Below are 25,774 nucleotides of genomic sequence, written 5' to 3'. Positions count from 1 at the left end.
CACAAAGCACAGTCACAGGCAGGGCAGCGCTTCTCTTCAGCTCTTCTCCAGGCAAAGATTCCTCTTGTCTCCAGAAGTGTTCTAAAGTCTATGGTTTTGGGTGCCCTTCTTATACCCAATTTCTCCTTTGAAGTAGGCCTACTTCAAAGTAAAGTCTCTTTTGAATGTGAAATCCTGCCTTGCCCAGGCCAGGCCCCAGACACTCACCTAGGGGTTGGAGACTGCATTGTGTGAGGGCAGGCACAGCCCTTTCAGGTGTAAGTGACCACTCCCCCCCCCCCCCTAGCACAGATGGCTCATCAGGAAATGCTGACTACACCCCAGCTCCTTTTGTGTCACTTTCTGGTGTGAGGTGCAACCAGCCCAACTGTCAAACTGACCCAGACAGGGAAACCACAAACAGGCAGAGGCACAGAAATGGTATAAGCAAGAAAATGCTCACTTTCTAAAAGTGGCATTTTAAAACACACAATCTTAAAATCAACTTTACTAAAAGATGTATTTTTAAATTGTGAGCTCAGAGACCCCAAACTCCACATGTCCATCCGCTTCCAAAGGGGATCTACACTTTAATCAGATTTAAAGGTAGCCCCCCATGTTAACCTATGAGAGGGACAGCCCTTGCAACAGTGAAAAATGGATTTAGCAATATTTCACTGTCAGGACATATAAAACTCATTACTAAATGTCCCACCTTAACCATACACTGCACCCTGCTTACATGTAAGAAAAGGGAAGGTTTAGGCCTGGCAAGTGGGTACACTTGCCAAGTCGAATTAACAGTTAGAACTGCACCCACAGACACTGCAGTGGCAGGTCTGAGACTTGATTATGGAGCTACTTATGTGGGTGGCACAACCTGTGCTGCAGGCCCACTAGTAGCATTTGATTTACAGGTCCTGGCACCTCTAGTGCACTTTACTAGGGACTTACTAGTAAATCAAATATGCCAATCATGGATAAACCAATCACATATAATTTACACAGCGAGCATATGCACTTTAGCACTGGTTAGCAGTGGTAAAGTGCTCAGAGTTCAAAAGCCAACAGCAACAGGTCATGAAAAATTAGGAGGCAGGAGGCAAAAAGATTGGGGATGACCCTGCATAAGCAAAAAAGTCCAACACACAGAATAGAGTTTTGAGGTATTTTATTTCTAGATCTTAACTTTGAGGACAGAAAATCAGTGTTGCAGATTTTTCCCAGTAATAACTTAAGGTTTGTGATTGTGGATGTGAATGTTTTAAAGTAAAGGCAGTGAGAGCCTTTGTGTCGTTTCTGGTATTCACAAACACCTTCAGTCGTGTTTCCTAACTTAATTGCTCACATATGTTTGTCATAAAACGTTTGGTGCAAATGTGATGAGACAATTCCCCGATCACTCTTATATTTCCACTTGATCTAGAAGGTGGCTTTTCCCACCTTGGTAAAAAATTAAGTGGAAAAAATCAAGTACGTAAATTCATAGTACTCAGTTGCACTACCAGCAGTCAACATCTTAGCAGCATTGAGCGAAAAAGTTCCTCTATTTTTGTCCAGTTTTTCTAATGTTCTAGAGGATGGTCAGGTCGAACTGCCTGAGAGCAGAGAATGAATGTGTTGTGTGGGGATTGAAAGAATGTGTTGAATATCCTTTGAATTATGCAAATGCTATAATAGAAGGAAGGTAACAGAGATACTGCGATTGATGAAGATAAAAATGCTACTATAAATATAGTGGCGAAGGCCTAATAGATATTCACAACGTCTCAGGGAAAATAGTGATCAGTGCTGAGTGGGTTACTTTCGTGATGAACTAGTGAGGTATATTTCAAGATAGGGTTACATTTGTGTTAATTCAGACCAAATATCCTACTGGAGTTAGTAGTGCGAATTCATAAGCGATAATAAGCCTGCACATGGCTACAAATTAATATGAAAGGAGAATGTAAATAAGGATGGCCCAAGCAAACTCATTGACCTCTGTTTTAAGTCCATTGTTTTGAAGTTAATAAACAAAAGGATGTTTTCCACCCTCTAGTGGCATGAACAGTACTTTATTTCTTATTAACTGCACTGTGAATATCTTTTCTGCTACGATTTCTTTGCCTGATGCATATAATGAAGCTTCACAAAACTGAGGTTGTTCAATGGGCAAAGGGAAAGCACTTATTTAACGAGGTAGCCCGTAAAAGTGTGAGTTTGCAACTAATTGGGCATAAGCAAGTACGTTCATGGGTTTAAGATGGTTCAAGTCGAATGAGTCTCTAGTAAATTGAGTGAGTGAGACCCCATCTCCTGCTGCTAATCATATAGCACCTAGAAACAAGCATTTATGAAGCCAAAATGTCCGGTTTTAATGTGCCACACATATGAACAAACCCAGTCGGGTATACTATTTACAGGTATTGCATGCCCAAATGCTTTCCCAGCGCTACACGAAAAAGTAGCAGAGGATTGCTTTCTATATAGAATGAAAGTATGAGATAAAGACTTGAATTGACAAACAGTGTGTGGAATGGGTGTATTTTCAGTTGTAAGATAGTTCATCATGCTTTCCAGTGGAAGCACTTTTTGAAAAGAGAACTAATACAACAAAAAACCAATAGCGTAAAGTGAAAGAGTAATACCCTTATGGGTGGATCCGAAGCCCATACTATGTATATTTAAACAAAATGGTAACAAATAGGTCTTAGTGACAGCTGCGCTGCCAAGCCAGAACTAAAAAATGGGAAAGGGTAGGACAGATGCTGAGCTGGCCACTAGTTTGTAGTGACAGAGATAGTCAGCTAAAGATAGAGTTGAAGTACTGGTATGATCCAGCGTGTGCACTTGTGTTTGCAGGCAAAACGTTTCCTGCTGAAGGTGTCACTCGCGACAGGAAGCCACCATTGGTAGAAATATCGTTATCTCTACACGTGCCCCATTTGATTACGAGAGCTGAGTAGTCCTTATGTACTAAATCCTGAATTGTCCACCCTCCATTAAACAACACTTCCTTGCTTCCTAGCTTTGTTCATAATTTAGAAGTGTCAATAAATACAAACTTGTAGACAGGCTGAAACTCTCTTTGGTAAGTGAGCACATTGGAGAGAAATGCGTTGGCCATCAAGTGAAGATGGTTTTTTGAGAATAGTTCTTTCTTTTTAATACTTATTATGTATTTATTTGAGGTTTTATGTAGTGTAGGCCCGAACCAATGAATAACTGAGCACTTTACATAAAATAAACAGAGAGTATACATTTGCATGACATTTGGAAAGGTGAAAAAGTATGCAAAATGTACCAAAGGGTAAAACATATGCTAGCATGTTTACTCTGGCGTTATTAAACGTAGAAAGGAATGCGAATCGAGTTGCAGTATATACCATTATATAGAGCTTCACTTGGAAGCATTGAATGCCAAAATTGGATCCTTCTTGGAGGGAACTGCAGTTCCACATATTCTACTTGAACAATTATTTTTATTTTTCTGTTTAAATGCTTTTACGAAGGGTTAAATGAAATGATGGCAGAATTGGTAACTTGCCTAATCACAACAAGACTACCTTTACCCAGTCTTGACTTTTTAGCTAACCTCACAACACATTGCATGAATGTATGATCATAGCTACATTCCACTAAGGGAAACTAAAATGCCACAAAATTCCAATTCCGATTGGCCAAAACGCAGAACTGGGCATAGGTGCTCATGATTACATAGGGCCTGCTGGTATCTCAGAGGCAAAGTGTATAAGGGGTAGCACACTAAGGTTTTATCTCACTGTACCTTTGCCGCAATCTTCGATGAAACATGAAATAGATAGTATTTCTATTTATGTGAAACTAAGGAAAACTATTTCAGTCTTTATCACGTGGGTAAAAAATGCAATTCCAAGATAAATTGCAGTGAAAACAACATTAAGTATTGTGGATAGGAATATTTTGGAACCTCACTCATAGGTAACTTTGTGACATTGTATCTATCTTTCTTGTTTATTTCTGAACAACTCCATTATTCTCTAGGTGGCCTTCATGGCTTCCATGGCAACGCACTTTACAAACCTCAACAGTGGCATTATCTTCAGCAGCGTGGAGACCAATATCGGAAACTTCTTCGATGTTATGACGGGAAGATTCTCTGCGCCAGTGGCAGGCAAGTGATTTTTTTCTTTGTCATTTCTAGAACGTATGAAAAACGTCCCTTTTTATGACAAGAAATGGACCATTTAGTAAACAGGAACACAGGAGGTGTTGTCTGCAAGAGATAGAGTTATCATTGTGGCAATAGAAATATTCAAAATATAATTTGGCACAATTTAATACAAAATTTCACAGTTTTACTTACCTGGGTGAAAAAGTAATCCGTTTGTACTGCACTAAGCCTCTCAGTGAGCGATTTCATTTACTGTGTAGGATATGGTTACATTACTTTCTGCATCCCCAAGCTTGTTTCCCATTCTTAGTCAATGGCTGATGTGATGACACATCCTTCAAGAATGAGTTTTCTAAGTGCCCTGCTTTGAAAACAGATATTTTGCTGTTCAGGAGGGTGGAAAACCTATTATGAGTCACATTCCCACTTAGCATCCGTTTAGTTAGTTATTTAGCATCCATAATATTTGGAACAGGAATGTATAAAAACCATGTCCTTGGCCCTCACCCATTTCTACCCGGCACTCCCATCTCTCTGACAGTCTGATGTGGGCCTTGTTGTGTCCCCTGTGGTGGGAATGAAAATGTGCTCTGGAAATGAAAGTATATGGATACTGTTTGGTTTCCCTCACATTCTGTCTGGTCTCAATGAAACCTGTTAGTTTGACCCTGGCATAAGTCACCCACATTTAGACCAATGCAAAGCTTGTGTAAGTGTGGGCTACGTATGCCCTTATTGTGTTGGCTATGTAATGGTGAGTTGGCGTACGGAGCAGGTTTTGAGAGAGGAAGAGGTTTTATTTTCAAATGCTAATCTGTCCCCGCCCACCAACAGGCTGTGACGAGTGGGTTCTCATCCGAGCTGCGGTTTCCCAATGATTTGACCTCTCAGCCTTCCAGTATGGAGACTTCCATAGTGGGGTATTAATTTTCCGTCTTTACTAAGCAGAAGCTACATAGAAGCTACGTCTCGTTAAATACATCTGCAACAGTTTGTATTAAGAAGACCAAATACACCTATTTTATATCTCACATGATGGAAGGTGCCACCACATCAATAGTCACCAATAACCTGTAGCAAGTACTCAGAAAGTGGTCATTAGACCCAGACTAAGGTCAGTCATGTTTGTGTTTCTGATGATGTAATCGGTGCAAGATATCCTACTCTACTCGCTAGGCACAAGTGTAAAGTTACCTCTTTGATCTAAGTTACTATCAGGAAGATGAGTGAAAATTACATCCTCACTAGTTAAAACAATGACCCACAGCCTGGAGAAGCTATGTTACAAGGACTTACATCACTATGCACACAAAGTGGCATTCCCTCTCATACCTACTAAAACAAAGTGGCATTCCCTCTCATACCTACTAACACAGGGACTGGGAGAAACAGCCGACCTCATCCTCCTGGACCTATCAGCAGCCTTTGACACGGTCTGCCACCGCACCCTATCAGCACGCCTCCATGACGCCGGTATCCAAGAGAAGGCCCTGGCCTGGACCACATCCTTCCTCTCGGGCAGAACCCAGAGCGTCCGCCTCCCACCCTTCCGCTCCAAAACCACCGAGATCATCTACGGCATCCCACAGGGATCCTCCCTCAGCCCGACACTGTTCAATATCTACATGGCCCCCCTCGCCCACGTCGCACGACAACACAACCTCAACATCATCTCCTACGCCGACGACACCCAGCTGATCATATCCCTCACCGAAGATCCCCACACCGCCAAAGCTAACCTCCACCGAGGAATGAAGGCCGTAGCCGACTGAATGAAGGACAGCAGACTGAAGCTGAACTCAGACAAGACGAAGGTCCTCATTCTCGGACCCACCCCATCAGCCTGGGACGACTCTTGGTGGGCCACGTCACTAGGCACAACCCCGGAACCCACGGACCACGCACGCAGCCTGGGGGTCATCCTCGACTCCACTCTCTCCATGACCAGGCAAGTCTATGCCGTCTCCGCGTCCTGCTTCAACACCCTCCGTATGCTCCGCAGGATCTTCAAATGGATCCCCCTCGACACGAGAAAAACCGTTACCCAGGCCCTCATCACCAACAGACTCGACTACGGGAACGCCCTCTACTCAGGAACTACAAACAAGCTCCTGAGACGACTCCAACGCATCCAGAACGCCTCGGCCCGACTCATCCTCGATGTCCCCCGCCGCAGCCACGTCACACTCCACCTGAGAGGCCTGCACTGGCTCCCCGTCAACAAAAGGATCACCTTCAAGCTCCTGATCCACGCACACAAAGCACTGCACAACACCGCACCCACCCACCTCAACAACTGACTCAGCTTCCACACCCCCACCCGAAGCCTCCGCTCAGCCAACCTCGCACTCACCACAGTCCCCCGCATCCGAAAAACCACCGCCGGCAGCAGATCCTTCTCCTACCTCGCCGCCAAGACCTGGAACACTCTCCCCACCATCCTACGACAGACCCAGGACCTGCTGGACTTCAGAAGACTCCTCAAGACCTGGCTCTTCGACCAGTAGCACCCCCCCCCCAGCGCCTTAAGACCCTCGCGGGTATGTAGCGCACTTTACAAATGCAGTGATTGATTGATTGATTGATTGGAGAGGGACAGACATGTTGCCTTGATTTACAGTACCGACTAGATGATGGTGATGCTACGATCGTCAAGAAGAAAACAGCATTTTAGGGCATATCTATATAAGTCATAAACTACTTGGTCCAGTTTTTTAAATTACTTCCAGATAAAGGATTTAATATAAGCACTGTGTCGAAGTAGGAAGGCTGATTTTTTAAACCCATATTGCCTTCATGGCTAGAACCTGCCACTAAACTAAAGTCCTAAATTGGCTCTAAAGAGAATAAATAACTTACAGTCTTTGACTCGTCAGCTGAGAAAGCCATCAAATTTGTCCGGGTCCATCAAGACATTACAGCATGAAACACATCTGTCCCTACTGTCTCTCTTTCCCATGTTTCAATTCCATGTTACTCTAAATCCCCTTTCTAATGCAAAGATCACTGATGGCAGTGCAGGGTCGGAACAGGCAAGAGATCTCACTCACCTGTGATATTTACAAGGCTAAGTTGAAACTAGCCCCTTGTCCACCAGACCCGATACGCTCATGAAACCTATGATAACCAGACATATACATTTTCTTTTAAAATATGGTTGCTTACTTAGAGGTACTGTAATACAGCAGTGAGTGCTTCCACTGTAAGGTATCTAAGTCCTAAACAGGAACAAAGATATCATCTGTACAATTTATAATGTAAAGTACTATATTCAAAGAACTAATGCCCACATCATTGGCCTTCGGATGTATTGAAGTCTAATTATTTGTTAAGTGACCGATCTCCACTGTCTTCTGTCTTGGAGATTTTGTTGACTAACCTTCCATATTAGAATCCCTTCAATACATATCTGATTATCCATTAGATATGACATTTATTAAGAGGGCATACCAGTCACAACTCTTTGCTGCAATGGCCGATAAACATCACAGTGGTTTTATATATCATATAACAACCTGTTTCTCTGAAGGAACCACCGAAATCTGCAGAGGTGACACACACATCCATTTACGTACTTGCCTACACTCCTGGTTTTCAGAGTGTTGGCTTTCTATTCAGCCCCACAGTCTTAGATCACCTCTGAAACCAAACTCCTTAAGGTGGTTGTGATTTGGGCTATTATGCCACTTCATAATATATAAATAAATACATAAACACCTATTCTGTATAGTATGAGTGCTATCAAAACTCTTACTCTCTCCTACTTAGTTAGAACTTGAAGAAGGTTTGGTGTAACTATCTCTGCATATTTAGCCTGAGAGAATGTCCATGTTCCTGATGTGGGATTAAATCAGTTAGAATTTTCAAAACTTAAAAATGTGTTCCTCAAATGAGAAAGAGTATGACCACCCATGGTGTGTGGAAAACATGGCCTGGCTGCAGTCCACTACCTGCTGCCAACCAAAGGGGACGCATGGTGAAAGGTGGTGTGCGGTGTGGTTTTAGCTGCCTGTGGGTGGATGGGTGCAACATTTGCACTGTTCAGGTGTTGTTTTGTGGGTTCAGGAGAACCATTGGGTACATCCCATAAAGATGAACAAATTCAACAAAGTAAATACTGTTGTAGTGAGAGTATGCTTCCCAGGCAGCCTCACCTCTTACTTCACCTTCACTTGGAGGTAGTTGATTTCTTAGCCACCTTCTCTGGTCTGTGTTGAGGAGTAGAGAGGACTTCTTCACTCACTGTGTCTGTCACTAGATTATTTTTACTAGCTGGAGTGCTTTCATATCTAAGAGTGCACATAGGATAACAGCATCTGAAGCATCAAAAGAGTGGATTAGAGAAGGTAGGATATTGTGGCACATGCACAGTGCTTTGCCAGATAAAATTGTCTGCACCAGAAGCCAAGCAAGAATGTACATATGAACTCTGTGAATCCAACCTAGCACAACTCAGGCTGCCAGCTTTTAAACCATTTGTATCTGATTGTTCACCTACTTAGCATGCCCCAGGTAAAAGGCATAGCCTTAATCAAGATGAGAATATATTATAGTATAGCATAGTGATAGGTTTGTGACCTACCATGGAATGTACAGGTGGAATTATCCAAGGAATCCTAATAGTATAGACGCTTGATGACACAAGTTTAGAGATTTTGTGTACAATGTAATCTTTTGATCAAAGATTATGCCCAAGCTGTGGTTTTGATTAAGTAGCTCTAGGGGTGAGTGTGGGAGCAAAGAATTGTGTGACCGTACCCCGTTCCCCAAAGATTACCATATCTGTATTGTCTGTATGTAGGTTCATTTGTTTGTTTAACATCAAAGGGAGGCCAGACATTCTAGGGCATGGTCTGTAACACCTACTTCCTGTGAAAAAGAGTAGAAGATAGGATGAGGCACAGTGTCAAACGCAGGCAAAATATCTAGCAGGACATACATAGCTGGCTCCACTACATCCAGAATATCATCAAAGACATCAACTAGTATGAATTATGTTACCTGGATAGGATAGAAACCTGCACAAATAATTTGGTGCTGTTCCTGGAAACTGGAATTGCTGTTTGCTGATTTTAGAAATTAAAGGCAGCAAAGATATGGGATGATAATCAGAGTAGACTAATGTATCTATGTTCACTCTTGGCTGTTTGATAAGAGGGGAGAACATTACTTGACTCTAGAAAGTAGGAACTGTAAAAGATGTAAGAGAATAATTGCAAATGTTCATCAGAAGAGTAATTAATGAGTCAGTGGCAAGACATGGGTCAATATGGCCCCAGAGGTTTAAGAACCTTCATTACAAATGGTCTGGTGTAATATCCACCTCAAATTACTGTTTCTAGATATCCTAATATTTCAGAAGTAGGAAGGGTGTAATGATGCGGCAGGTTCCATCTCATAGTTAAAATGTTGATTTATTTCTGGAGCAAATACATCCATGACCAGGAGCGTCCACCACCGGCAGGCCTCTCCTGCAACGGAATAATGTTGCTGGGAGCCTTGCAGATGGCATCCACCCATGAACATGGAACACCACTTAAATAACAACAAAATGTAGCATTGGCTTGTGCAACCTAGAGAGACTACACCACCAACCTGTATCTCTCGTGGCTACATGAGACCAAACTAACCTGTATGTCTCATGGCTACACAAGACCAATCACTACAGCTTTTCCACCCTCAAGAAAGACAAGAAAGGAAAAATTAAAATGTACAATGAGTAAACGCTAAAAAATATAAGAACATTTTATACAGAAGCTGTGGTATTGCAACTATAAAAGGGAAACTACAAATGCATAAATAATATGACAAATAACCAGGAAACAGGTTGCAGGACATGAAAGAATAGGCAACTACACAGTTCATCCAGGGAAAAAGCAAGAGCCCTGAAAAGCAATGTCCAGGTTAGTTCAATACTTAGGGGTGATTACGACCTTGGCGTATGGGATACTCCGTCACAAACGTGACAGATATCCTGTCCGCCGTATTACAAGTTCCATTCTATTCTATGGAACTTGTAAAACGGCGGGCGGGATATCCGTCACATTTGTGACAGAGTATCCCATCTGCCAAGGTCGTAACCAGGCCTATAGTCTCTAAGCTTGCTAGGCAACTTTCTTCGGCAGCCTCCCTCCCTGACCTCAGACTCACCACTGTCACTTGTGAGAGGCCAAAGTGTGTTTTTCTGCAGTGACAGTGCCTGTGTCTGTGACAGAGGGTAAGTCTCCTCCCTGCAACCAATTAAACCAATCACAGTAATCGGAATCAAATTTGGGATTTTTTTTATGATGTCTGCTTTTTGACCAACACTGGTGAGGAGAATCTTGACAAACCTTTCTGCACCTTTTTTTGGGTTCTTTATAAGTACCCAATCACCCACCTCCAGATCAGTACTATTTAACTTTTTTCTGGCATCAAACTGTGTTTTCATCGTATTCTGTTACTGGAGCACCAGTGACATGGCACTTTTTACAGTCACAAAATCCTGAGCATTTTTACTCCCCAGCAAACTGGGAAATAGATTGGTATGTACCGTTCTACCTCTGAGCAACATGAAAGGCGCTACCTCATTAGTGGTAGGTGGTGTGATGGTGTGGGACCAGATCTTATTGTGTACAAAATTCTGCGCATTTTGGCCAGACGAAATGCCAATTTGCACACTCTTGTTCACAATTCTATTACCTCTCTCAACAAGCTTATTAGAAGAAGGACAGTAGAGGGCTATCTTGCTGTGTTCTAGATCATGTTGTTTGAGAAACATACACATCCAATGTGACAACAAATTTGTACCATTGTCTGTGACAATGGTTTTGGGTGACCCTTCCAACATAAAAACATACTCAAGAAATTGATTAGCATTGTCAGTTGTAGGGCCATCACAAAACAAGTAATACATCTTATTTGTGTGGTAATCCACCAAACAGATTAAGTACTTGTTCCCACTGGGTAATAGCTCGTAAGGACCAAAACAATCAAGCCCCACCTTGTCCCAGGGTTCTTGTGGCAAGGGTACAGGATGAAGTGGTGTGTTCAAGGTCTTCCAATGTTTATCAGATAACAGGCATTCAGTGCACCCATCATTTATTGCTTTTACTTCAGACTCAAGTGACAGCCACCAATAGTATTGCTTAAGACGCTGGCAGTTTTTAGTGCCCTTGGTGCCCTTGGTGCGCAATCTGTATGATGTCCCTACGCGAGCCTTCTGGAGGAATGAATAAATCATGGTGCATTACTATATTATCCACGACTGACAATTCAGTGCATACTTGAGCAAACCTTCTCAGTTCTCCAGGAAGAGTTCTGCACGCTGGCCAGCCATTGATGATAAGCTCTTTGACTTGACCAAGAATGTGATCCTTGGTGATCCCACCAATTGTTCTCAGTAATGGGAGCACACTCCAACACCACATCCAAGGCTGCCACCACACACTCTATCTCTTCAACAGCATTTTATTCCACCTCTAGAGCCATTCTGGAAAGACAGTCCACCCTGAAGTTCTTTCCCCCAGGAAGTTGTTTGATGACAAAGTGGTATTCTTGTAATTTGGACAATAAACATACCAACCTGGCTGAAGCTTTGTATGCTCCACTACCACTCATGATGTACATAAGTGGTTTGTGATCAGTTTGTACTTCTAAGTCTTGCCCCCAAATATAAGATCAGAATTTTTGTATAGCCCATACACATGCAAGAGCTTCATGCTCAATGGTACTGTAACATATCTCAGCACCTTGCAGTGTCCTGGAAGCAAAGGCAACTGTATGTTCTTTGCCTGCAACCAATTAGCCAAGAACCACACTGAGTCCAGACAAATTAGCATCTACATTCACAAAACACTTGTGAGCATTCTGGAAAGAATGTAATGCAGAAGCCTCATCAATGAGGTCCTTTACTTTGACAAAAGTTAATTGTAATTTGCTGTCCATGTGAATTAAGTTCCCTTCCTTAATAAAGCTCTCAGAGGTTCCATGGTTTGAGTATAGTTGTGAACAAAACGAGCATAATACTCTGCCAAACTCAAGAATAAGCGCAAAGTGTCTCTATCCTTGGGTGGTGCAGCATCACAAATGTCTTTGATCAAAGAAACCTTTGGTTGGATGACCTCAGGAGACATTGTGTGTCCCAAACAATCATGTGGTTGTACCCAAACGTCTTACACTTGACAGTCATATCAACATTGTTAAGATTGAATTGAACTTTTTCCAAAGTTTCGTTGTGGTCCTTCCAACTGCTGGTGAATACCAGAATTTCATCCTGATAGGCTTGCACCCCAGGTATGTCTTCCAGTAGACTGTCCATTAACTTCTGGAAGAAGCTAGCAGTAGAGGGCTGCCCAAAAGGTAACTTGAGGTACTTGAATACTCCAAAAGGTGTCACAAAAGTAGTTAGTTTCTGTGAATCAGCCGTGAGGGGGATTTGATGGTAGGCTGAACGCAGATCGTTAATGGAAACCTTTTTTGTACCTCCTACGTTCATGAGAAATTCATGTATTTTGGTGAATGGGTGACAATCAATAAATATATTCCTCTTAAGGGAGATAGGTCAGCACAGAGTCTGACCTTCCCAGGCCGTTTTTGGGCTACCACAATGGGGGGAAACCATTGGGAAGAATCACATGGCTCAATGATCCCCTCAAAACACAGGTTCCTCAAGACACTCTTTAATTCATCTCTAGCGCTCAATTGCAAAGGACGGACCTTAGGTACTGCTGGCTTAGCCCCTGGTTTGAGACGGATGTGATGCTCAAAGCTTATGATGGTCCCGACCTTATCAGAAAACAAGATGGGAAACTGGGTTAAAATGTTATCAATATCTGTGGGAGAGTAAATTATCTCAACACTAGTCACACACATGTCGTCCTCCAGGTTACCTTCAGGAACTTCATCTACCACCAAAGGTACCTCAGCGCCTGACTTCAGATACAACCCCATTCTGGCTAAATCCAGCCAACCTATAATGTTTCTGCCTTTGACAGCCACGTACACCTTAATCATTGTCCAGCTACCAAAGCACTCAATTTTGGATAAAAAGTAACCCAGCAATTCAATTTCAGTCTATCCAAATGCCTTCGGATTTACATCGGAACATGTGAGAATCACATTGCCCTTCCACTTTTCATGAAAAGAGATGTCAAACTGGATAGTGGTTGGTGAGCCTGAGTCAGCAACGACCTCAAATGAAAGCTCACCAATCACCACATCACACCACGGACCTTTAACATTGTGTACACTTGAATCTGTGCTACATTAAATAGTCAAAACTGCATTGCTAAGTTTTTCTGTGTAGGACTCAGGCCCTCATTATTAGTTTGGCAGACAGACAACCCCTTCCGCCAAACTCCTGACAGGGTGGCCACCACCATAGTGGTGACCACTCTTCCAGATCTATTAAGAGTTTCCCGCTAGGCCGGTGGGCAGAAACCTCGTTTTCCGCCCACTGGCCTAGCGGGAAAAAAGCTACATCATTATCTCCAGCTCATAATCGAGCCTGCAGCAATGCTGTAGCTTGCAGGGTGAATCAGCACCCTCGCAATGTTCACTGCCTGCAAAGCAGACAATGAACATTGCGACAGTGCTGAGCAGGGGGACCTCTGCACTGTCCATGCCAAGTGCATGGGCCCCCCTTTAACTCCCTGCACCTGTTCTCCACCAGCCTTTTCATGGTGGTGAAACTGCCATGAAAAGCCTGGTGGATAACAAGGTTGTAATTCGCAGGACAGCTGCATACAATCTCCGCCACCGCCAGGCCATCGGGGTCACCAATCGCAGCAGTGCTGGCGGAACCCTGGCGGTATGAGCGCCAGGGTCTTTATGTGGCTGAAGACCACCAGCCTCGTAATGAGGCCCTCAGTCTCTTCTTCAGGTCCAATGCTGTTGACCTTCGTGAACTTCTTACCACCTCTGTAAACCACTCAGGAATGTCCTACTTTCTTGCAGGACTCACATCTTTTGCCAATGGTGGGACATTTGGCACTATTACCAAAATGAGTTTTTGAACCACACCTGAAACAGACCAAAGCTATACTACTATAAGGCTGCTTGGATGTCTTGTTACCTGTGTTTACTGCATTGACCATCCCTCCCTGCATTGTATCCACCATGCCGACAGATTGATTTCATGAACGGCTTGGTTTAAATCATGGAACGTTCAATTCCCTTAGCAAGATCTATAGTTTCCAATAAAGTAGGGTTCCTACAACTAAGCAATATCCCATGTATGTTTTCTGAGGAGCATGAGAACACAACGTGATCATGTATGCAAATGTCTGTGGCAGCGCCAAAGTCGCAGGTTACAGCTAAGATCCTTAGAGCCACAACATACTCCTCAACGCCTTCATCCGTGCTTTGCATCCTTTAAAAAAAATGTGGGGCTTAAGCCTAATACTGGGTTCCTCAGTGCATTGCTTACCTGTGCACGCTGGTGTCTCATGACGCCCCCTGTGGTGCAAACACTGGTAAGTTATCAAATACTTTTTGCACAGCCAAACCTGTGCATCTCTATTAAATCATCACTGTGCGTGCTTGTACAAATTTCACAGCGTCAATAGCCACAAGGTAATTTTCAAAGATTGTTATCCATTGACTCAATTTGATGTTGAGCTTACCAGGTAATTACTGAAAAGGTGGAGGCTGAGCTATGTGCTGTGAATTAGCTATGCTTGAAGAATCCTGCAATAGTAAATCTGTGAGCAGTGCTGAAAATAGCAGTAGGATAGCTAATGGAACATGGAAACACAAAGTATGCAGTTAAAATAACTGTAAATCTTTAGGAGGCCCTTAATTGTATGCAAGACAAATTGCCAAAATACCGAAGCAGTAAATGGTGTTAGAAGAGGTTGTTTCCCAGTATATTATGCATTTGTTTAAAACCTATTTGTGATAAATCAACTAAAGTGCAGTGTTTAACTGAATAAAAAATAACCAGGAAGTGAAAACGCAGGGTCATGCCACGATAGAGAGAGCACGCTGCAGCTAGGAGTGAGGAATATGCTTTTGTCGCTATGGAAATGATGAAAGATGAAAAATGAAAGAAGGGCACTTAGCGTTAATGTGCACGTGCATGCTTCACAAGCAGCGAGGAGTCAGAAACCTCAGCAGGGCTCCAATACTTGCTTTTTTGATTGGAAGATGCCCTCAAGACTGACCTACAACCACAAGGAAGGCTCTGTAAATGCAGCAACGTGATGCTCCAACGAAGCAGCCCTTCCAGTCACCATCTTCACCGGTGAATGGCAGGAAAACTAGAAAATTGTTGATGGGTGTAAGATGATACACTCATCGAAAATATGTAATGATGATGCAGGGTCCAGCACGTAGTTAAAATGATGATTTATTTCTGGAGCAAATACACCCACGACTAGGAGCGTCCACCACCTGCAAGCCTCTCCTGCAACTGAATAACATTGCCGAGAGCATCGCACACGGCATCCGCCCCAAGAACATGGAACACCACTTAAATAACAATAATATACAGCATTGGCATGCGCAGCCTCAAGAGAGCGCACCACTGACCTGTATGTCCCATGTATACATGAGACCAAACTAACCTGTATGTCTTGTGAGTACACAAAACCAATCACAACAGAGGGGGAGAAAATGGGTATTATAAGATTTGGGGAATAACATGATGAAGTTAGGCATACTGTGCTGCTTCCTACATGTTTTCTGCAGTATTTTACATGGAGACTTCACCTGCCTGGAACAGATTAAATCTCCAGATGAAACAGCCCAATGTGCACTGGTTATGCTCATCTAGCAGCTACCGATTTTGGCAAAGTATAATGAAGTCCACAAGCTGAACTAAAGTAAGATGTCATTGGCATATGGCTTGTTCACTGTATTTAACAACTGAGTTAATCACAGTATCAGCGACTCGTGGACAATCACCAAGGATCAAGGCTGAGGCAAGTTGGGCAAGCTCAGAGTTGACCAAACTAAAAATGCAGCAGCAGCACCCATAACAATAGATATTCGTGTTGTAGTATGTGATGTGGTGAGTGCTGAAAATTCCCATGGCAACCCAACTCTTTAAAGAGTAAACTGGAAGGGGCTTTTTCATCTGAAAACCACTTTATTTGTGATGAAAAGAAAGACGTTAAAATAATTGTGAAAATGCAAATTGTTCCTAACGTTAGTCTTGCAGATGGTATACATTCTAAAAGGTGGTTCACAGAGCAGTTTCTAGGAGTGCAAAATAGTTTTGTGAAACAAACTTAAAACAAGCTTCAGATTGAGAAAGGGGGGCTGATTCACAAAAGTAACTTACACTTTTGAATAAGTTAACACTTTTTGAGCGAGGTAACACTTTTGAGTAAGTTTTTTATTCAGAAACTGCACTTTTGTAGTAACTTACACTTTTGTAGCAGTTTTAAATTCGAAATAGGTTAATAAATATTTTAAAATTAAATAATAAATATATGCACTTTTTAAGAATGTGCCAACATTAATATATATTTATTTATATTATTAACTATTTTAAATAGTATAATGTATTTCAATGTAACATTATTTCCTATGGGTTTTGATGTTAAATCCCTACCACCATTATTTTCTTCCAGAGGATGTTGCAGTACTAGTGATTGGCCATGTGTACTGCTGTACTTGCTACAAAAGTATAAAATACTACAAAAGTGTTTAGTTACCACAAAAGTGCAGTTTGTGAATACCGAGAAACAGTAAACTTGCTCAAAAGTGTAAACTTACTCAAAAATGCAGATTGTGAATCAGGCCCAAAGTGTTTCTTATTAGATTTATACATTAAAAATACAGGAAAACATACACAAAATATAAACTCTAAACTACTTTTACCGGTAACAACAACATATGAGCAGTCAGTTGGCCAGATATATTGGTCAAATAGAGGTAAAATTATATATAGCAGCACACACACCTGTGTGGACAAAGATTCTATCTTGTTTTGGCAGCTTCTAGCACGTAATTGTGCCATGGTCCCAAATGAACCTGCAAATAACATCACTCCTGTCTGGGTTTACTATTTCTCTGACCTCTATTCGGAAGTAGACCTAAAAAATTCCTCTGGTCTTATGCCGCTGCTACCTTGCCTAGCCTCTTCAATGACATTATTTGACAACTCAGATGTGATTGAATCTCTTTCAGCTGTTTTACATGAAAGGGCAGCAGGGCAGGACGGTGTCCCAGCTGATGTTTTTTTAATCCTATATAAATCTGTGGACCAATATATCCTATTACTTGCTAACTCCATTGCTGCAGGGGCAGGAATTCCTAAGTTGTGGAAAGGCACAGTCACCTTCCTTAAACATAAAAAGGTGATAAGTCTCTTCTTCGCAATTACAGAACAATTAGCCTAATCAACTGTACATAAATAGTCTCTGACTAAGATACATGACTGGATGGCTGAATGAGCATATCCTCAACCCTTGCCAAGCAGGCTTTTGGACAAAGGTTTCCACCATTGACCAGATGTTCCACTTCCTCCGGTTATATTGGCATATTGTTACCATTGGCAAGGGATCTTTGTATGTTGCATTTGTGGATCTCAGATCTGCCTTTGATCTGGTGCAACGTTCCACTCTCTGGCAGGTTTTGCATAACTTGAAAATCCCATCAAACTTCTTGTCTCTGGTCAGAAGTCTCCACGAGGAAAACTTTGACCTAATTAGGTCGGGGAAGCAAGGTGAATTGACTGAGGAAATCCCAGTGCTGCGCAGCATGCAACCGGGCGGTGTTTTTTGGTTCCTACACTTTTTTCATTGTTTATTAATGACACTGTTTCTTTCTTCTCATCAGTTGAAGCTGACGGCACCTCATTGGCTGGATCCAACATTCTAATTTTTCTATTTGTGGTTGGCACCTTGTTGATCTCCAAGATCCTGAATGGGCTACAGAAGGTTCTCCATCGCTTTGAGGAGTTCTGCCTTGTCAGTGTTGAGAACAAATTTATCCATAATCTTGCTTCTCCTTCCCCAGTACTCCTTTGCACATGCTTCGCTATGACATGGGCTTGAAAAGCTTTGTGAGTAAAGCTAGGCTGCACCCTCGATTGCTTTGGAAGAGGTTGTGGACCACACCAGAACTAGCCCATCATGGAGTAGCACTACAGGACATTATGGAGGCAGACCAATTCCACAAAGTTTTATGGTTCTCGAACACCAAAATATCACTTAATTTACTCAGCCTGATAGAACTCTGGGACCACACCGCTGCTTCTTTTCCACCCAAGAATGCACTGCAGTTGGGAAACTGTAGTGGCAAATGATTCCAGGAAGGCTGTCTCCTCCAGGCTGCCTTATGTTTTCCTTGACTTTGAGCCTGTCAGAATATATGTTCCGTTCTGGGATCTAGTTACTGCCCCTCTAGACTGGAAGTTATACTTTAAGTTTCAAGTGGGAACCCTACCATTGAGATCTTTTACTGCAAGGTGGTCTACTGGGTCCACGGATGTTTGTCCAGCCTGCACAATCTTAGTGAAGAGTGTTGCTCATGTCTTTTTTGCCTGTCCGACTTATGCTTGCCCAGGCAGTTTCTGGCTGGCCCCTACCTGTAGTCACTTGAGCATGTGTAAGCATTGTGTGGCCTTACATATTTTGAGATCTGATCCCAGCCCTACACTTGCTGTCCCAGTGGCCACACTTTTGGGTGCAATGTGGAAACTTTATAGAATAGTTTGTTAATCTTATGTGATGTCATGTTGGTTATTTTACTTATATTGTTAAACTTAGCTTTCCGAAATGTGCTATATTATGCTAGATGTACAGTTTTAATTACTTATTTTGCTTTTATATTTGTCTACTTGTGTTTTTATGGCGCTAGTGGCCGAAATAAAGCTATTTTGATATTGATGAGAAGTAAAATTGTAAGTGCATTATAAACATGAGTTTCATGACTTACAAGTTCATCTTTGCCGGGATCTCCAAATTCAACTTAAAGCCTCTAGTCCAGAAACATACTATGCCTTCTGTACTGGTAATTATGTTGTATCATAATGATAAAGGCATTGTATCTGTTTCATAATTTGATATTTCAATAAGGTAATTTTCGTCTGTTTCTTAATAGGAGTATGAGAAAACAGAGCTGATTGCAGAGGCCCCCTAACTTTTTGCCCCCATTTTTCACTTTTTGCTGGTGTTTTCCTGACTCTGATGATGCCCTAGGTACTGCTAACCAGTCCCAGGGCCTCTGCTCTGTGTAAAATAAGTATTCAAATTAGGCAAATTATAATTGGCTATGTCTACCTACCTATAAGTCCCTAGTATATGGTAGGGCATGTAGGTTTAGGGACCCCAGCATAGATAGCACACCCATAGGTGCACTACTGAGGTGCCCAGGGTCAGTTCAAAGGCAGTCTTGCTGGCTGCTTTTAAATTAAAGTTATATGCAAATTCAACTTTGGAATTAAAAGTACTTCCAAAGTCTTAAACTACCTTATTTTTACATATAAGTCACCCCTAAGGTGTGCCGTATGTGCCCATAGGGTTGGGTGCCATGTAACTATAAGCAGGGACCTTATAAAATAGTTTTATAAACCCTGGTGAGGTAAAACAGCCAAATTTGTTTTTCCCTCATTGTAGTGAATGGCCTCCATAGGCAGGAATGGGGAGACTTTATTTTAATTTATAAAGTCCCCTTAAGTGACAGATACCTCAAGTTTGATATCAAATTAATTGTTATAATAAATCCCACAACTTACAATTGTTGGATTTAAAATAACTTGTTCAGGTAAAGAGTTTTAAACTCTACCTAAAAAGTTGCCAACTTCAGCCCAGTAGTGCTCTGCTCTGATTGGCCAGCCCCTGGCAGCCTGGCCAGGCTGCTTGAAGAGGTGTGAAGTAGCCTGGGCTGAACACAAAGAGATGTGCCCGGTGGAGGAGAACCTCCCCTAGCAGATGGAGAAGCAGGAAGGGTGGAGGGCTGCCAAACAGGTCTTCAAAGGCAGGGAAGGACATTTGTAGCAGCCCAGCACCCCCCTCACATCCTGCAAACCCAGACAATTAGGTGCCCCCCAACTAGATTAGGAGAGGGTGTGTTTAAGATTTTTAGCCACACCAGTGTGAGGGCTCAGCTAGATGTAACCTCCAAAAATCAGTTTCAACCATGATGGATGAATTTTGCTCCCTGGGATTGATTTTTGCCAGAGTTCCCAGGAAGTGGTCATCACAGGGGGAAGCACCCTGCACCTGATTGGAAAACCAGGACCCCCTGTTTTTCACCCAGGAGCAAGGATAAATATGGCAGAGCTACACCCACACCTCAGTTACCTACCAGATCCCAACAAGGAAGAATGTCAGAAGAAGAAAGCCTGCCCTGCTGCACCCCCGACCTGCACCTGGACACTGCACTCTGAAGGACTGCACCAGCTGCACACTTAGGCTTCACCACTAAAAGGACGTTGCCTGTCTTCTACTGCTTCAAGAAGGGACTTCCTGTTTGCTACAGGTACAAAGGAGCTGCCCAGAGTCCCCCGCATCAAGCCCTGCAAGCAGAGCCCAGCTGACCAGCGTCCAGTATCCATTTGAGGATTCTGACCAGGTGCATTTGGGAATTGTAGTCCCAACTCCCAAAGAGCAACACAGAGCTTCTGGAACCATGGATCAAGTTGTGGACACTTCAAAGACCCAACAAGGACCTCTGGAAGAAGATCCAGAAGTTTGGAGACATTTGGAGCAACCCCATTAGTTGAAGAGGTGCATTGTTGGAGTCGGAGTCCCAGACCCCAAGAGGCAAACAAGAGCCTCTGAACCCCTGGCTGGTGCTGTGGACCGCTTTCCTGAATAAAGAAACACTTCTGAAAGTAAGTGTGACAGTGTTACCTCCTGGGTGGCCTGAACTCTGGACTTTGTTCCTTTCCAGTGTGACCTTTTTTTACACCCTCTGAATACTAGTTGCTTCTATGCGCTAGAAAACATTAATTCTTTAAAAATTCATATCTCCGGTTCCCTTTTTCCGATTTAATTAATTTTTGTGTCATTTTAAAGGTAAAATATAATCTATTCTTTTAAATTGGTGTTGGATTTTTATTGTGTTTTGAGTTTTACTCATTTACTGTTTTGTGGTTTTCAAATGCTTTACACACTAGTCTCCTAAGTTAAGCCTTGTCACTCGTTGCCAAGCTACCAAGTGTTGAGCTGGGTTTAATTTATTGAGACCTAACTGGACCTAAGTGGAGGTTAGTGGCCTATTGCTGAGTGTAGGTACTTACCTGCCCTTACCAATAATCCATTTTCCAACAGAGTATTTAAATATTGACAGTGAATTTAAGGTTGGGCTCGAGTTTGCTTTAATTAATGACCTCCTACTCAAGGGCTATAGCTTCTAAGGAGAGCATATTAGTTCTCAGTCTTCAGTGGCCAACAGAATCACCTTGGGACCCAACATGTGTACTATACATCACAAGCTTAAAAGGTTTCTTGAGTACAGTACACCAGATAAAAAAGGTCATTTTAGTTGTCATGTAATGCCAGGCAGCAAAACTAAATATGTAGTTACATTTTTAGCTGCCACTTGAACACTTTAGCAGTGCTCAATATGAACACAGTTCCAAAGCTTTTCATCAAACCCACTACATTAATACCTACTTAAGTGCTTTTATCAGGAGTCATGGTTCCATGCTTGTTTGCCCTCCAGTTCTATGAAAATATGATGATTATACTGCACAGGAAATGTTTATTTACTATAGTTCAGTACTAGGACAGCTTTGATTTTGGAAGCAGATAATTCTACTCTTAACTCCAGCGTTATTGTCATTATGTCACTGTTGGCACGCCCAAAAATCAATTGCATGAAGTTTTATTGAAGCTATTTTATTTCTGGCCAGCAACAGTAGCTTAGACCTTACAAGCTTATCTGAGAGTCTCACAGCTGTGTACTGAAAGAGTGATTGCTTTCCAGTTTTCAGTACAGTCACCAAAGCTGCCCTAGAAGTGTAAAGGTTGTCTCAGCCATGGCGTGTACCTGACGTTTCTATTTTCAGACCAAAGAAATTGTATTCTTTTAACAGGCAAATTTTCCCTCTTTACATACCACTATGACATAGTGAGTTTCTTACTGAAGACAATAGCCTTCATTTTAGAAAGTTTAAGATATAACAGAAACAATAGGGACACACGTGGATGGAAATAAATGAAAAATGACAATTTCACTGTTGTGGGCCTGGGACGTTTGTAAACGAGGAAATGTTAAAAATTGCCACATTTCTCAAGCGTAAGCATTCACATTGACATTTGCAATTTTTTTGTTAGTCAGGCCCAATATATTTATGATGCAGTCTACCAATGGGTGAACAAGCCACATCATCCCATATGCTCATGTTTTATAGAAGACTGCAAGGTTGTAAATATTCATATAGCAGCGTCCAGTGTAATAAGTGACTTGTGTCCATCTTTGCTTTCCAGGAGTATATTTTTTCACCTTTAGTATGATGAAACACGAGGAAGTTGATGAAGTATATGTTTACCTCATGCACAATGGGAATACAATTATAAGCATGCATAGGTAAGTAGAAATTGTAATCATGAAATTAAAATATGCCTTCATTTGTTGTTAACTGTGCTGTGATACTGTTGTAGGCCTCTGGTCCAAAAACAAGAGTCTTCAGAATCTTGCACCTCATTATGATCTTGTACGTACTTGGGATTACCAACTGTATGCCTAGCGGCGTATTTTCAAAAGAGCCCTGGGGCCCTAAAGGGGATATGCTCCCTCTTTTTGCACTTTCTGGTGCACTTCCATATTATAGAAGGGGTCACAGAGTCCTGCATGTCTCTTTCTATAATAAGACCCAACTTGCACTGTGCGCCAGCGAGATCTTAAAGAGGAGTTACCTCATTTGCTGCTATTTTTACTTAAACCTTTAAAATTGAATATCTCTGGTTCTACTAACTGGATGTTTGTCGTTCTGGTCTTATTTTATTTACTGAAAACTATTTTTCTAACTCTTCTGTGGGCTCCTTTTGTGGTTTATTTTCACTGTGTTAATGTTTGAAGTGTTGCACAAATACTTTACACATGGCTCCTGAGTAAAGCCTGACTGCTTTGTGCCAAGTTCCCAGAGGATCAAGCACAGGTTGATTTATGGTTTGCTTGTGGCTTCAACCTGAGGAGAATTGTGGTGCTGCTTTCAAAGGGTTTCACCCCTATCAACCAGTAATCCAATTTCTGACATTGAATAAATAATTAAATAGAATAAGATAATTTAATTTATATTTATTTAAAATATTTTAGAAATCCTACCCTCACTTTAATTTTGTTAAAAGTTATTTGTTTAATTAATCTTAATTTTAGTTTTGTATTAACAGTTTAAACGTTGTATTTAATTATTTAAAAACGTGAACATTTAAATTTAATAAAATTAAAATTATATCGAATCTAATATATCCTTCAACATGAAGTACTAGAGATTTTGCATTCTCAGGGTAATATAACAAAGAACTTGGCAAAGAAGCTGAAATATGAAAAGACATCTTTATTAAACTCAAATGAGTGAGACTACGTCTCCCAGAAGCTGACCTATAGCAACTGAAAGAGGCAGTCTGCCGAAATGGTCTTAGCTCAGACCTTTTATATCATTTATTATGCCCTAGGCATGCAAGGGGGCTGTACCAGTCACATTCCTAAACAAATGAGAAAAGCTAGAGAGGCAACATGTGAGTAGCCTTTGGGGTTTTAACAGGATTACAGTTGACCATTCACATATTTCACTACAAACGACAAAAACAGAGCCATGATGATGTTCCCACACTTCAGCTAGGACAGCCTCCAATTATTTACCCACGAGGGTTCAGATATCAGCAGACCCCAATAAAACCGGGCACCTCCTCCTTGTAAAGCAAGCCATAAAGCAGGAAACAGGGACAGGTGTGTGTAAGATTAGGCATGGTTTGTGTGTGATGAAAGGTTTTATGATGTGTCAGGCCCTGATGCTAATCCCGTGTGGCCGTAGTAAAAGGAACTGGTGGGACAGGATTGACCTCGGGCAGCGGAGTCACTTTGCACAGGTCACGAAGAAGTCATAAGAAACTGTACGTGTCCTAAAGCATGAGCATGGCCTTAGTGCAGCCTATGTGAGGGCAACCACATAAATGGCTATCGTTCTAAAATGGGATCAATATGCAGTATCATATACAAGGTCATTCCATTGATGAAACGCGATAAAAACACTCGTACATATCGTATTTGCCATTTGCGGCTCTCTGATACTAAAATCGGCATGATAGGGCCATGCCTCCAGTGTGGTTCCGAAATTTAAAGTACCACAGACCCTCCTTTTGCCCTTACATAGGCAACAACTATACTCATACTAATCTGAGTCCGGGTCTATATTCATAAGGCCATGGAGATGTTGCTGGAGCAAAATTCTAGTACTTGGTAACTCTCTCTGGACAGGTCTCCTTGAACATGAAGTAGCACAAAAGGCCACATATGGCAGGACAAAATAAGGAATACCTCTATCTGCAGTAGGTGGCATAAGATCACACACCCAACAATTAGTGATGTTCACTACTAACTAGTGTTGATGCAGAAGCTGTACAAAAGAATTGCTTACGAATTCTGATCTTCTAACCTGCTCATGTTCAGGAAAAGGGTGAAAAGAGTGCAAAGAAACAATAGTAGGAAAAGACATAGGTTGGGAAGTCCGTGCAGAAGTCAATTGAGTAGAGAAAAACAATCCCACCCATAAATGACAACGTCATGTTTAAAAAACACTAGAAAACACGTTATTAAGAACATATAGACAACGGGAGAAAGTAGTGACCACTATTACAAATGAAATAATAATTTTTCACAACCCTAACCAAAAAGCAAATCCTAAAATTATCTAGTAACATTTTTAGGGCTCCTCTGCATTTCAGTAATTTTTGTATGTTCAGGTGGAACAGTGGTGACTCTCATCAATGCTCTAAGGTGAAAAGGGGGTACTCTTTCGACAGAAAATGGACTTTATTCTGCTTTTACTAAACAGAATAGTACTTTAAAACAATGCCAGCAAAACAATCAGTCTCCTAACACCTAGTCTATACAATCACACGGAAACCTCTTGTGAAACCAACTATGCCCAGAGTCCGTTCAAAAAGCCTCTCTGGCAGGCTTCTATTGTCCATCAAATTTTCTTTTGTTGTTTTCTTTCGCATGGGCCTCTCAATTCAGGCCTCTTCGTGAGAAAAGTACTGTTTAGTTGGAGTGCCCTCCTGGCAAACACCCACAGCTCACTCGAAAGTCCCAATGTCTTAAAGCAATACACCAGTGTCTCTCCTCTGTGGCAGACACTACAAACAATGTGCTCTTCATTGATCAAGGGCACAAATCATCTCGTGCAGACCCAAGCACCATTAATTGGGAAATAGCTCAGCAGCACTTTCAGACTCCAACACTCATTATTTAGTGTCAGAGGATGCTGAAGCTGCTCTTTCATGGGCACCACAATATAGTGCCTTTTTCCAAACTTGAAATCTCCGGTGCACTGCCCTTCTTCTGTTGGAGCAAAGAAAAGGGTGTGTGTGGCCAAAACTCAGGCCAAGGGGCTCAAGGGATTGCACACTGTCAGAGGTTACCAGCACATGACAGGTAGAGAAATGAAACCTCAAAACAGCTCTGCCATCAACAACAGAAATCCTTCTCTTTAGCTCTTTTACACTGAAACTTTGGTTTTGTGATGTCCAACGCCGTCTGATGGAGCAAGTACGATAC

General features: G+C 42.0%; 1 protein-coding gene across 3 annotated transcripts in view; it reads left to right on the top strand.

Moving 5' to 3' along the window:
* Positions 1–25,774, top strand: part of C1QTNF3 (C1q and TNF related 3) — a 686,748-nt gene that overhangs the window by 631,609 nt on the left and 29,365 nt on the right. For all 3 annotated transcript variants that reach the window (XM_069220626.1, XM_069220618.1, XM_069220607.1), the window contains exons 4-5: positions 3,985–4,114; positions 22,483–22,582. In XM_069220626.1, the coding sequence (XP_069076727.1) occupies positions 3,985–4,114; positions 22,483–22,582 (230 nt within the window). The remainder of the gene's footprint in view (positions 1–3,984; positions 4,115–22,482; positions 22,583–25,774) is intronic.

Source organism: Pleurodeles waltl, chromosome 1_1, assembly GCF_031143425.1.
Source record: "Pleurodeles waltl isolate 20211129_DDA chromosome 1_1, aPleWal1.hap1.20221129, whole genome shotgun sequence".
Taxonomy (NCBI): domain Eukaryota; kingdom Metazoa; phylum Chordata; class Amphibia; order Caudata; family Salamandridae; genus Pleurodeles; species Pleurodeles waltl.
The sequence above is the reverse complement of the archived record's forward strand: the minus strand, read 5'-3'. Positions and strand labels throughout refer to the sequence as shown.